Source organism: Pseudophryne corroboree, chromosome 8 (genome assembly GCF_028390025.1).
Source record: "Pseudophryne corroboree isolate aPseCor3 chromosome 8, aPseCor3.hap2, whole genome shotgun sequence".
Classification (NCBI taxonomy): Eukaryota; Metazoa; Chordata; class Amphibia; order Anura; family Myobatrachidae; genus Pseudophryne; species Pseudophryne corroboree.
Genome location: NC_086451.1, coordinates 253,427,574 through 253,441,229, shown reverse-complemented (window position 1 = coordinate 253,441,229; position 13,656 = coordinate 253,427,574). Strand labels below are relative to the sequence as shown.

General features: G+C 46.1%; 1 protein-coding gene across 1 annotated transcript in view; it reads left to right on the top strand.

The window, feature by feature from the left end:
• The window catches only part of UPRT (uracil phosphoribosyltransferase homolog), a 132,221-nt gene that overhangs the window by 103,160 nt on the left and 15,405 nt on the right, over positions 1-13,656 (top strand). The window contains exon 6 of the mRNA XM_063937179.1: positions 10,478-10,576. Coding sequence (XP_063793249.1) covers positions 10,478-10,576 — 99 coding nt within the window. The remainder of the gene's footprint in view (positions 1-10,477; positions 10,577-13,656) is intronic.

The window sequence follows — 13,656 nt, the reverse complement described above, 5'->3', positions numbered from 1 at the left end:
TGCTTATGTTGATTCTACTTATAACATTGCAGCAGGCTGCCGCGTGACATCAGGAGGTGTAGCCGGGAAAATGCTGAGATTGACTCCGAGAGATACTCGGGGGAGGTATACAGCTGTTTGGTGAGCCCTCTATTCAGTCACTCTCGGCGGATACACCTGGTAAGTCTACCTTCGTGAGTTAGCCTCCTTCACAACGGTTGGTGACGCATTCTTTTGTGGGATGCAGTCGTTTTAACCGGTTCGATACCGTTCTTTTTTCCTTTTCTGTGCAGACAGTGGAAGGTAAGAGTTCTGCAGCCTTGGTAGGTTCGCAGAAGTGGATGTCTTTTTCTGTTTCCAACACATCCACCACTTGTCGCTGAGTCTATCTGGCTAGTTCCCACTCTGATGAGCGCTAGTCTAATAATTTCAGTTAGTCCAGGAATGGACTAAGACTTGTGAGTTATGTATAGAATCAAAAGGGGGAGCATTCTGAGTTACGGTTGTTCCCCTTACTGTTTTTTCTAATGGATCTTGCCGTTCCCCCTCTGGTTGGGGGAGGTAGTACGCTACGTCTTACAGAGGTGCGTCAGGTTCAGGACATTGTCCGGTTGTCCCTGTATAAAGGTGCAAATCGTTGTTTCTCTCTGACTGTTCTTCGACACAGGGATTGGCTGTTGTTCCCACCGACACAGTTGTCGGAGGTGGGTTTCAGAGTAGATACTGCCCGGTTAATGTTCAGGGTTTTTTCCTGTGGAAAGAGGTCTGAGGATGCATAGTTGGATCAGCTTTGCTGGGACTATTCATCAATATGTTCTGTTACTAAGACAGATGGGTGCGGCCTACGAGGCCTGTTTTGGTGAGCACGTCTACTGCCAGAGTGGTTTTCAAGGGGCCAGTTGAAATTGTGGTCCGCGTTTCACCTGCACATGCACTGGAATATAATCCTAAAGGCCAGGACATCACTCCTGTGGTGTCTGCTCGGTTCTCTCCTTCTAGAGGGATGAAGGTTCGGGATCCAAGGTTAGATCCTGGTATCCGTGCATAAGGATCTCCGAGGCTGGGGAGCAGGCCTTGCAAGGGACGTATTTCCAGAGGTTAAGGTTAAGTTGGAAAGCTTGTTTGCAATAAGCTTTCTTGATTTAAAAGATATTTTCGACAAACGTATTCTTCGTGTTCGGCCCATGTTCGTTCTGCCAGACCACTTATCCGCAATGGCGTGAGTAAGCCGCTATGACGGAACAAGGAGCAAAGCGGCGATGGCAGAAGATGCACAGTTTTGCCTTGGGGCAAAAAGTCTGGTAGTATTCGTTCCGGTGGTTGGCGAAGGAGAAATAGATTTCCTCTGCTGACGCGATCTCCATCCGGGGAAAAATTCAGTCATCGTCGAGAAGTTTTCACAGACGTGACCACTTTTGTGGAGGGTCGCAATTGGTCATGTTGGTGTCTCGCTTCAACGAGAGGCCTCAGGGATATTGTTTCAGGTCAAGGGACACCCTCGTGACACCGTGGGTGTTTTTAGTCGGTCTATATGGCCTCTCCTATTTAATTTTTTCGGAAGGTGATAAACGTAAGAAGAACATAGGTTCAGGCGATCCTCTCGGATCTGATTTAGCCAAGGAGGTTTTGCTATTCAGTTTTTCATGATTTGCTCATGGGAGTTTCCTGCCCTCTTCCTTTACGTGAGGAACTGTTACACCTAGATCAGGGCGTGTATCAAGACTTACCGCGACTGCGTCTGACGGCGTGGCGGTTGAATGCCATATTCTAAGCCGGAAGGATGTTCTCAGTGAAGCAGTTTCCTCAATGTTTCAGGCTAGGACAGAAGTAACGGCAAAGCCTTTCCGCCGTGGTTGGCGTATTTCTGTGTCTTGGTGTGAATCCAGGATGGTTCCTACGGAACACTTTCTGCTAGGTCGTTCTTATCCATACTTTCAAGCCATTGTGGATGCAGGCCTACAGTTAGGCTCCATTTAAAAAAAAATAAAAATTATCTCGGAAAGTGGTCATGCTATTGGCTTTGGCGTCCGTAAGGTGGGTGTCGGACGTGGTGGGTTTGTCTCACAAGAGCCTTGTTTGATCTTCCAGGTAGACAGAGAGGACTTGTGAACTCGGATTGTAGTTCTACCAAAGAGTGGTTCTGGGTTTCGCAGAAAACAGTCTATTTTTGATGCCGGTGGTTCCTTCGGCATTAGCTGATTCAAAGTCTTTCGATGTTACCGGGGATTTGAATATTTAGGTAGCCAATTTGGCTCAGTTTGGAGAAATAGAGGCTCTGTTTCTCCGGTATGCTCCCAACAAGCTTGGGGCGACTGCAGTATGCTGTCTGTTACACGCTGAATCTGTGATACGATTTGGCATGTTGTTCGATGGTTGGATTGCCGTGACCGAAGTCGGTGGAAGCCCATTCTAATGGAAAGATGGGCTCTTCTTGGGCGGATGCCCGAGGAGTCTAGGAGGTTCAACTTTGCCGAGCGGATTATTGGTCGGGATCAAACCCTTTTGCTATGCTCTACGAGTTTGATACCATGATTGTTGGGAACCTTTTTGTTTGCTCATTCGGTGCTGCAGAGTCGTCCGCACTCTCCCGCCCGTTTTGGAGCTTTGGTATACATTCCATGGTCCTTTTGGAGTCCCCAGCATCCTCTAGGACGTATGAGAAAATAGGATTTTGGTACCTACCGGTAAATCCTTTTCTCTTAGTCCGTAGAGGATGCTGGGCACCCGTCCCAGTGCGTACGGTATCTGCAGTTAGTGTTTTTGGTCACACTCTGGTGGTGTGTCTTCTCTGTCAGGCGGTTGCTACCGTTTTTTTCATGCCATGGCATGCGGGGTCTTATTTTTGCTTATGTGGACACACGGTTTGTGGTGCATATTCTCTCAGCATATGGCTGTGTTTTGTTCATGCTGTGGGCTGGTATTCTACTGAATGCCGCGTTCTACGGTGTGTTTGAGGTGTGAGCTGGTAGGACACTCACCGTGTTTATAACAATAAATTCTTTCCTCGAAATGTCCATCTCTCCTGGGCACAGTTTTCTAACTGATGTCTGGAGGAGGGGCATAGAGGGAGGAGCCAGTTCACACCCAGTTTAAGTCTTTATAGTGTGCCCAGGCTCCTGCGGAGCCGTCTATACCCCATGGTCCTTTTGGAGTCCCCAGCATCCTCTACGGACTAAGAGAAAAGGATTTACCGGTAGGTACCAAAATCCTATTATTTGTCTCAAGATTCGATACTGCGTTAGTAATTTTGCTTTGTACCCAGAGCAAAGTCTGTGTGCAGAATACAGGATGATAAAAAGGTTTAGGATGATAAAAAGGTTTAGGATAATGGTTGACACCTGTAGCCAGTCAGAAACTAAATAACATATACCTTCATCAAAATAACTGTTTGGATCATATGTTGCAATGAAAAAGACTGGTATTTCAGGACGTTATGCAAGTGTGAGAGAGCCACAATGCACAATTTATGACGTGATACATACAAATTCAGCTTAGTACCTTCAGTCAAATATATTAAGGATGTAACAGATGATAAGGCTAAAGTGGAGCATAATTCATCCAAATGGACTGATATGTCTCGGCAAGGATCCTTGCTAATTCCTCGAGTTTGAGTAAGAAGGGTTATACCTTGATGTGTCTAATCTCATGAGACCTAATCACACATATTTGCAAACATGTATAGTGGTCACGCTGGAGCTCCCCGGAAGTGAACAAGCCCGGATAACGGGTGAAACGCATTTTCCTTAGGAGACCTCACTTACTGGATTTTACGCTGAGAGATACAACCATCTAGACATACCCACGGTTTGGCCACCTACCGGTAATTTGGTACCAGAACCGTGAGTTAGAGCTTCACTGCTCTGGGTCTGGGTAACTCCCAGTGTGACCACTATACATGTTTGCAAATATGTGTGATTATGTCTCATGAGATTAGTCACATCAAGGTATAAACCGTCTTTTCTCTTATGTCCTAGGGGATACTGGGAATCCAATTTAGTACCATGGGGTATAGACGGGTCCACTTGGAGCCATGGGCACTATAGAAGTTTGATAACGTGTGCTGGCTCCTCCCTCTATGCCCCTTCTACCAGACTCAGTTGAGAAAATGTGCCCTATGGAGCCGGTCACATCTCTGGAAACTCCTGAAGAGTTTTCTGTATTTATTTTAAGAGTTAGTTATTTTCAGGCAGGGCTGGATGGCACCTGCCTGCTTTGTGGGACTTAGGGAGGTGAACGGCCCAACCCCACTAAGTGTTAATGGTCCCGTTCCCCGCTGATAGGACGCTAGCTCCTGAGGGAACTATTCGCAAGCCCCGCCTCGGCAAGTGTACATTCCCGCAGCACGCCGCCACCCGTAACAGAGCCAAAAGAAAGAAGAGTGGTGAGTACTAAGCCGGCATCCCGGTTAGCGGGTCTCCGGCCATTATGGCGGCGTCAGGGTACAGAGACGCACGGCTTCTAACGGGGCGGACTGAGCCTCAAGACTTAGTACACAGTAGTGTACACACTACGCAGACTGGCATTACAGCTTAAAAGGGGGCTTACTCCATTTTATGCACTCAGACACAAAAGCCAGTATAAAGAAGAGCGGGAAGACTGCGCCATGGAAGGGGCAGGGCTTCACTATGAGTGGATCCAGCAGGGACGCGCAGCTCCTCCGGAGAGCCTCCAGCTTACCTCAGCGGTACCAGGGGGTCATAGCAGGGAGGAGCATTATACTTGGGTACCAAGTCCCTAATCTAGGTACTTAGTCTGCGACCCGGCTAAGCTTTGCTTTAGCGATAAGGGCACCATGCGCTGGTTCTATCCTTTCTCTGTCTCTCGGGAAGGGCTCTTTGTGGGTTAATTGTGCTTTCAGTTTTTTCCTGTGTGTGTGCTGTTACTACTGCAGTATGTCAGGCAAAGAGTGTGTATCATGCAAGGCACAGTCTTCCTCTTCTCCAGTGGGTTCACTAGTGTGTACTCTGTGTAGTATCCCTTCTCAGGTTAGTGGGGCAGAGCCAGCATGGCTGTGCTCTATTCGGGGGATGATTTCCACCACCTCTACTAAATTATCTCGTAATGCAAAGGAGACGCAATACTTAAGACAATCTATGCAAAAGGACTCAGTACCTAGACCAGCGTCTCAGTCCTCTACCATTTGTCCGCAAAAATGTACTTTGGCCCATATCCTGCATTCTGACTCTGATAATGAAGGGTCTGAAATGGAGGAAGGTGAGGTGGACATAGAGGTAGGGGAGGGTACTCTGTCGCAAGGTGTTGAGGCTCTCATAGACTCGATCAGGGAAGTCCTAAATATTCCTGTTAAGGTGACAGAAGTGTGTGAGGAATCTTTCTTTAATGTGAAGAAAAAATCCTCAGCCACTTTTCCTGTGTCAAAGGAACTAAATACCCTGTTGGAGGAACCGTGGGTTAATCCAGATAAGAAATTTCAAATTCCTAGACATTTATTATTATGTGTTCCAAAATGGGAAAATCCACTGATAGTGGATTAATCAGTCTCCAGGCTCTCACGTAAAATAGTGTTACCTGTTCCTGGTGCAGCCTCCCTGAAGGATGCAGCTGATGGCAAGATTGAGACTACACTCAAATCTTTGAATACAGCTGCTGGGGTGGCCAGAGACCCACTATAGCAGAGGTTCTCAAACTCAGTCCTCAGGGGGCCCACACAGTGCATGTTTTGCAGGTCTCCTCACAGAATCGCAAGTGAAATAATTAGCTCCACCTGTGGATCTTCTAAAATGTGTCGGTGAGTAATTAATACACCTGTGCACCTGCTGGGTTACCTGCAAAACATGCACTGTGTGGGCTCCCGAGGACCGAGTTTGAGAACCTCTGCACTATAGCATGTGGGTGGATTACGCGAGCTATTGCAAAATTGTATGGTAATTTAATTGAGGGGTTAGACACCTTATCTCAAGAGGAAATTGTTTTACTCCTGCAACACTTCCAAGATTCTGCGAACTTTATGGTGGAAGCCATTAAGGAAATAGGTTTGCTGAATGCACACACCACAACTATGGCAGTGTCGGCACGCAGGGGATTATGGCTACGTCCGTGGACTGCTGACACGGACTCCAATAAACGTGTGGAAGGCCTGCCTTTCACAGGTGAGGCCTTATTTGGCGACAAACTCGACAAGTGGATTTTGTGAGCTACTGTGGGTAAGTCCACATATCTACCTTTTGCAGTTCCGCCAGTTAGAAAAACCTACCCAGGACCCAGTTTACAGTCCTTTTGGACTGCAGTTTCAGGGCAAGACCAGAGGTTCCTCTACTGCTGCTAGAGGTAAACCACGCAAACCAGGGCTGCTGGTTCACAGGAACAGAGCTCTGGCTATGCCTCCTCAAAGCCTTCCGCATGACTGTGGACTGCGATGACTGGCAGGTGGGAGCCCGGCTAAAATTCTTCAGTCACATCTGGTCAAGATCTTGCCAGGATCTCTGGGACATAGACCTTATAGCCAGGGCTACAGGCTGGAGTTCCAGAATATCTCACCTCATAGATTCAGATTTACCAGTTTCACAAGAGGCAAGAATAATCTTACAAGACACCATTCAAAAACTGTTACAGACCCAGGTCATTGTTCCGGTTCCACCTCATCTACAAAACAAGGATACTATTCCAGCTGGTTTGTAGTACCGAAACCGGACAGTTCGGTAAGACCGATTCTGAACCTCAAGTCATTGAACCCATACTTAAGAGTGTTCAAGTTCAAGATGGAGTCTCTGAGAGCGGTGATCTCAGGTCTGGAAGAGGGGGAATTCCTAGTGTCTCTGGATATCAAGGATGCGTACCTTCACATTCCGATCTGGCCACTTCATCAGGCTTATTGATGGTTTGCACTGCAGGACTGCCATTACCAGTTCCAGGCCCGGCCATTTGGTCTCTCTACAGCACCGAGGGTGTTCACCAAGGTAATGGCAGAGATGATGTTACTGCTCCGCAATCAAGGAGTGAATGTAATTCCTTACCTGGACGATCTTCTGATAAAGGCTGCGTCCAGGGAGCAGTTGTTGAACATTGGTCTCGCAACCAGATTACTCCTGGATGGATTCTGAACCTACCAAAATCTCACCTGGAACCGACACATAGGCTTCCTTTCCTGGGAATGATACTGGACACCGAGTCTCAGAGAGTGTTCCTTCCCTTGAAAAAGGCAATGGTAATCCAGTCAATGGTTCGGGCTGTCTTGAAGCCGACCCGAATCTCGGTACATCTGTGCATCCGCCTTCTGGGGAAAATGGTGGCTTCTTATGAAGCAATTTAGTAAGGAAGGTTTCATGCGAGGTCTTTCCAGCTGGATCTGTTGGACAAATGGCCCGGATCGCATCTTCACATGCTTCAGAGGATTCGTCTGTCGCCAAAAGCCAGGATCTCCCTCCTGTGGTGGCTACAAACTTTATCACCTAGTCGAGGGTTGGAGGATTGGGATTCAGAATTGGATTCTTCTAACTACAAACGCAAGCCTCAGAGGTTGGGGAGCAGTCATCCAGGGGGTGCAGTTTCAAGGAAGTTGGTCAAGTCAGGAAATCGTTCTTCTAATAAACATCTGGAACTCAGGCCTATCTGCAATGCCCTTCTGCAGGTCTCCTCTCTTCAGAATCATGGCATTCACGTTCAGTCGGACAATGTGACGGCATAGTCGTACATAAACCGTCAGGGCGGAACCAAAAGCAGAACCGCAATGTCAGGTGTCAAAATTTTTTCTCTGGGCGGAAAAACACTCTGTGGCGTTGTCAGCGATCTTAATTCTTGGAGTAGACAACTGGGAAGCAGATTTCCTCAGCAGACACGACCTGCAACCCGGGGAAAAGGGGCTTCCACCCGGAGGTGTTCCTGTGGTTGACACGTCGGTGGGGATATCCACAAATCGAAATGATGGCCTCTCGACTCAACAAGAAGCTCAAGCGGTATTGTTCCAGGTCGAGGGACCCGCAAGTTGTAGCGGTCGATGCTTTGACTACTCCGTGGGTGTACTTTCCTCCCATTCCTATGATCCCAAGAAATCTCAAAAGAATAAAAAGGGAAAGAGGTCAAGCAATACTCATTGCTCTGGACTGGCCGCGAAGGGCCTGGTATGCGGATCTTCTCGAGATGCTAATAGAAGATCCGTGGCCTCTGCCTCTTCAAGAGGATCTCCTGCAACAGGGCCCATTCATTTATCAAGACTTAACACGGCTACATTTGATGGCATGGAAGTTGAACGGCTGATTCTAGCCAGGAGAGGGATTCCTGACAAGGTCATCTCGACTATGATCAAGGCCAGGAAAGGGGGTAACGTCAAAACATTACCATCGTATGAAGTATGTCTCTTGGTGTGAGAGCAGACAATATTCTACGGTGGAATTTCATCTGGGACGTTTCCTGCTTTTTCTGCAGTCGAGAGTTGATGTAGACCTACGTCTAGGCTCCATAAAAGTTCAGATTTTGGCCTTGTCTATTTACTGTCTGTAACAATTGGCTTCTCTCCCTGAGGTCCAGACGTTCTTGAAGGGTGTTCTTCATATCCAACCTCCCTTTGTGCCTCTCACAGCACCTTGAGATCTCAATTTAATTCTGCAATTCCTCCAGTCGGATTGGTTTGAACCATTACAGGAGATAGATGTAGTGTATCTTACGTGGAAGACCGTCACGCTGTGAACCTTCGCTTCGGCAAGGCGCGTGTCGGAACTGGGGACGTTGTCTCACAAGAGCCCCTACTTGATTTTACATGAGGACAGAGCTGAACTCAGGACTTCCTTCCTAAGGTGGTGTCAGCGTTTCACATCAACCAGCCAATTGTGATTCCAGTTGTTACTGACACCTCTGCTACTTCAAAGTCTTTGGATGTTGTAAGGGCCTTGAAGGTATATGTAAAGCGAACTGCTCGTCACAGGAAATCGGACTCTGTTCATTCTTTATGATGCCAATAAAATTGGGTGTCCTGCTTCAAAGCAGTCAATTGCACGCTGGATCAGGCTAGCTATCCAGCATGCTTAGTCCACGGCAGGTTTGCCGATTCCGAAATCTGTACAGGCCAACTCTACTAGGTCGGTGGGTTCCTCTTGGGTGGCTGCCTGGGGTGTGTCGGCATTACAGCTCTGCCGAGCAGCAACTTGGTCGGGTTCGAACACGTTTGCCAAGTTTTACAAGTTCGATGCCTTGGCGTCTGAGGAACTTCAGTTTGGTCAATCTGTTCTGCAGGAACCTCGGCACTCTCCCACCCGATTTGGGAGCTTTGGTACTTTCCCATGGTACTAAATTGGATTTCCAGTATCCCCTAGGATGTAAGAGAAAATAGGATTTTAATTGCCTACCGGTAAATCCTTTTCTCGTAGTCTGTAGGGGATACTGGGCGCCTGCCCAGTGCTTCGTTCTTTTTGCACGGTTACTTGTTTAAGTACCGTTGTTTGATTCAGCTGTTGCTGTCCGTTTTCAAGTTTGGTTAGCACGGCTTTCCTCTTGTTCTGGTTGTGCTGGTTCGAAACCTCACCACTTATCTATTTCCTTCTCTCAAAGTATGTCCATTTCCTAGACTGAGTCTGGTAGGAGGAGCATAGAGGGAGGAGCCAGCACATGTTATCAAACTTTTATAGTGCCCATGGCTCCAAGTGGACTCGTCTATACCCCATGGTACTAAATTGGATTCCCAGTATCACCTACGGACTACAAGAAAAGGATTTACCGGTAGGTAATTAAAATCCTATTTTTTTTTTCTTCTCCATCTTTCTTCTACTTCTTGGTCCTCTTTTCCTACTCTTCTCTCTGATCTCTTCCAGAATCCCATTTAATATACATATCTACTTGTTTTATACTCTGGTGGAGACTCATTAGTGTGTCTGAACTATCAGCCATTTTCTCCTACTACCCTACCTCAATGCACATGCCCAACCTCGTCTGATCTTGGAAGCCAAACGGTGGTGGGCTGGGTCAGTACCTGGAAGGGAGACCCCCAGGGAATACCCAGGGTTGTAGGAAGGTACCGATAAACCATTCTGACTTAAACACTAACATCAGGATCACTGCGCTCATTTTCTTTTTTCTGAACTAAAACGCAATTCTATCTATATATACTGCATGAAACAATGATCTACAAACATGGTGGACAATTGTGACATACCTGTGTTCAGTTTCGCATGACTGGCAATTAGCATTGTTTTGAGATCAGTGAGTGGGTCTTCCCTCACACTAATTGACCCATTTGGGTCTTATTAATACAAATTTATTTTGTATTAATCCAAGGCAGACGGAAGTAGTATTATCGATATCTACTTTTTCTGTGTTTTTTAGAGCTTTTTAATTTAATTTAATGTTAACTTTTATTGATTCTTCACGTAAAATAAAGTTAAGTTTTAATTTTACCACATACCAATATTCTTGACTATTATAACAAAGAGTGCGCCCAAACCGTTTTTTGTCCTAAAACCAAGACACATCAAAGGCCACAGACTCTGCAAGGCTTTTCCTTTCCAGTTTGTAATTCCTTGTGTTGGTCTGTCTTGCACTTCTCCTGCAGGCACTGGAAATACTGTCATTGAAGCTGTAAAAGTTCTGATAGAACACGGGGTTCAACCATCCTGCATCATACTGCTCAGTCTCTTCTCTACCCCACATGGTGAGTACTCTCTGTTCAATATGTACATGAGTTAATGCCGTATAATATATCTAAATTCAAAAGGGAACGAATTGTTATGGGCATCATCTAGAGTTTAAAGCAAATCCAAATCTTGCATGTAACATACATATATTGGGCAGGCTTATTCTCACACTGGGATTTAGAGTTGAGCTAGGAAGTGCTCTCTTCCAAATTCTAAATCTATCCGCATTTATTAAATCTCCCTATCGCCACCTACTGGCATCGCATGATTGTGCTAATGTGGAAAACTGCACCTTCTAGATGGGTAAATTGTGACCTATAATCTCCCCTGAAGCTCTTTACAGCACACATCACATAGGACTGTTCAGTTCCCCTCTCGTGAGAACATTTACATTGTGGAAATGATTACAAATTTCTGTATTATGAAACAAAAGTAATATGCCCATGCTCTGTTTTACTGCCTCACAACACTGAGGTCATAGGTTAGATTCCTGACACAGCCCTAACAATTGAGTTTGTACTTTCTCCCTGCACTAGTGTGGGTTTCCTCATGTACTCTGGTTTCCTCCCACTTTCCAAAAATATATTGGCAGGTTAATTGGCTCCTGACAAAAATGAACCTTAGTGTGTAAATGTGCATGTACATGAATACTAGATGGGCCAAGTGGTTCTTATCTGCTGTCAAATTCTATGTTTCTGTGTTGCAGTAGTACCAGCTATGTGGCAGTATTAATGCCATATATGTATATCAAACTGTAAGACTTCTGCTATCAGCGCTAACTATCTACTGCAGATCTGTGGGTCTAGAAAATAGGGGACTTGCAGAGAATCTGGGTTCCTTGGTGATGGACTGCAAGATTAAATGTTTTGGTCAGAATCCCCATGCTTTTATTTGCCCGTAGCAAAAGTCTTGCCCGAGTAATCATACTGTATATAAATGTTGAGGCACTTTGGGCAGCTCATAGAAGGTGTTGCATTGTGCTCTTTTGCAGTGGATGTATTACAACAGAACAGCGAGTCTCTTGACTGTTGAATTACTTTTGTATGAACTTATTACCTGCATAATGTGTTAGTATTTATGGTGAGGCAGGGTGAAGACAAATGCTGTATGTGGATTTGATCTGATTCATACAGTATCTTTAACATCTTAATATGGTACAAATGTGACCTAACCTGGGTACAGTCTAGACTGTATGTCGCCCAATCTCACGGATCAGAACGGGGACATCGCTAGTGTGTACCCATGATATGCACGCTCCCGTGGGTCGCTGGCGACATCCCACGTCGGCCCTGTAGCAGGTCTGACGGGGGTGCTGTCGCTAGCGATGGCATGCAGAATGTCTCTGATATATATCTATAGGGTACAATCTAATTATGTTTACAACATTGTTGTATTTTTCGTGTAAATAATAGCTGCATAAACGAACAGTGAGTTCTGGTGTCATAACCGTGATAATTTTAGAAAACCTGCTTAAGAGCTTCTGGATTTTACATGGGCAGAGAACTCTCTACTAATAAAAAAATAAATTAATAATAAAATAAATTAATTGCATACCGGTAAATCCTTTTCTCGTAGTCCATAGGGGATACTGGGAATCCATTTAGTATCATGGAGTATAGATGGGTCCACTAGGAGCCATGGGCACTATAGAAGTTTGATTGTGTGTGCTGGCTCCTCCTTCTATGCCCCTCCTACTAGACTCAGTCTAGGAAACGGTGCCCGAGGAGACGGACATACTTTGAGAGAAGGATATAGAAAACGAAAGTGGTGAGAATTCGAACCAGCACAACCAGAACAAGAGGAAAGACATGCTAACCAAACATGCAAACATGGACAGCAACGGCTGAACCAAACAACATTACTTAATCAATTAACAGAGCAGGAAGAACGAAGCACTGGGCGGCCGCTCAGTATCCCCTACGGACTACGAGAAAAGGATTTACCGGTAGGTAATTAAAATCCTATTTTCTCTTACATCTTAGGGGATACTGGGAATCCATTTAGTACCACGGGGAAGTACCAAAGCTCCCAAACAGGGTGGGAGAGTGCTGAGGTTCCTGTTGAACTGATTGACCAAACAGAAGGTCCTCAGAGGCCAAGGTATCGAACTTGTAAAACTTAGCAAACGTGTTTGAACCCAACCAAGTAGCTGATCGGCAGAGCTGTAATGCCGAGACACCCCGGGCAGCCGCCCAAGAGGAACCCACGACCTAGTAGAGTGGGCCTGTACAGATTTTGGAATTGGCAAGCCTGCCATGGAATAAGCATGCTTGATAGTGAGCCTGATCCAGCGTGCAATTGACTGCTTTGAAGCAGGATACCCAATTTTATTGGGATCATAAAGAACGAACAGTGAGTCTGATCTCCTATGACGAGCTGTTCTCTTCACATAGACCTTCAAAGCCCTTACGACATCCAAAGACTTTGAAGTAGCAGAGGCGTCCGTAACAGCCGGAACCACAATAGGTTGGTTGATGTGAAACGCAGACACCACCTTAAGAAGAAATTGCTGACGAGTCCTGAGTTCAGCTCTGTCCTCATGAAAAATTAAGTAGGGGCTCTTGTGAGACAACGCCCCCAGCTCCGACACACGTCTTGCTAAAGCCAAGGCCAACAATGCGATGGTCTTCCACGTAAGGTATTTAATGTCAACCTCCTGCAACGGTTCAAACCAGTCTAATTGAAGGATCTGCAATACCAAATTGAGATCCCAGGGTGCCGTAGGAGGCACAAAGGGAGGGTGTAAGTGCAGAACACCTTTTAAGAATGTCTGGATCTCAGGGAGAGAAGCCAATTGTTTCTGAAAGAAAATAGACAAGGCCGAAATCTGAACTTTAATGGAGCCTAGGCGTAGGCCCACATTGACTCTCGACTGCAGGAAACGTCCAAGATGAAATTCCACCGCAGAATATTGTCTGCTCTCATGCCAAGAGACATACTTCTTCCAGATACGATGATAGTGTTTCTGGCTTGGATCATAGTCGAGATGACCTTGTCAGGAATCCCTCTCCTGGCTAGAATCAGCCGTTCAACTTCAATGCCGTTAAACGTAGCCGTGGTAAGTCTTGATAGACAAACGGATCCTGCCGCAGAAGAT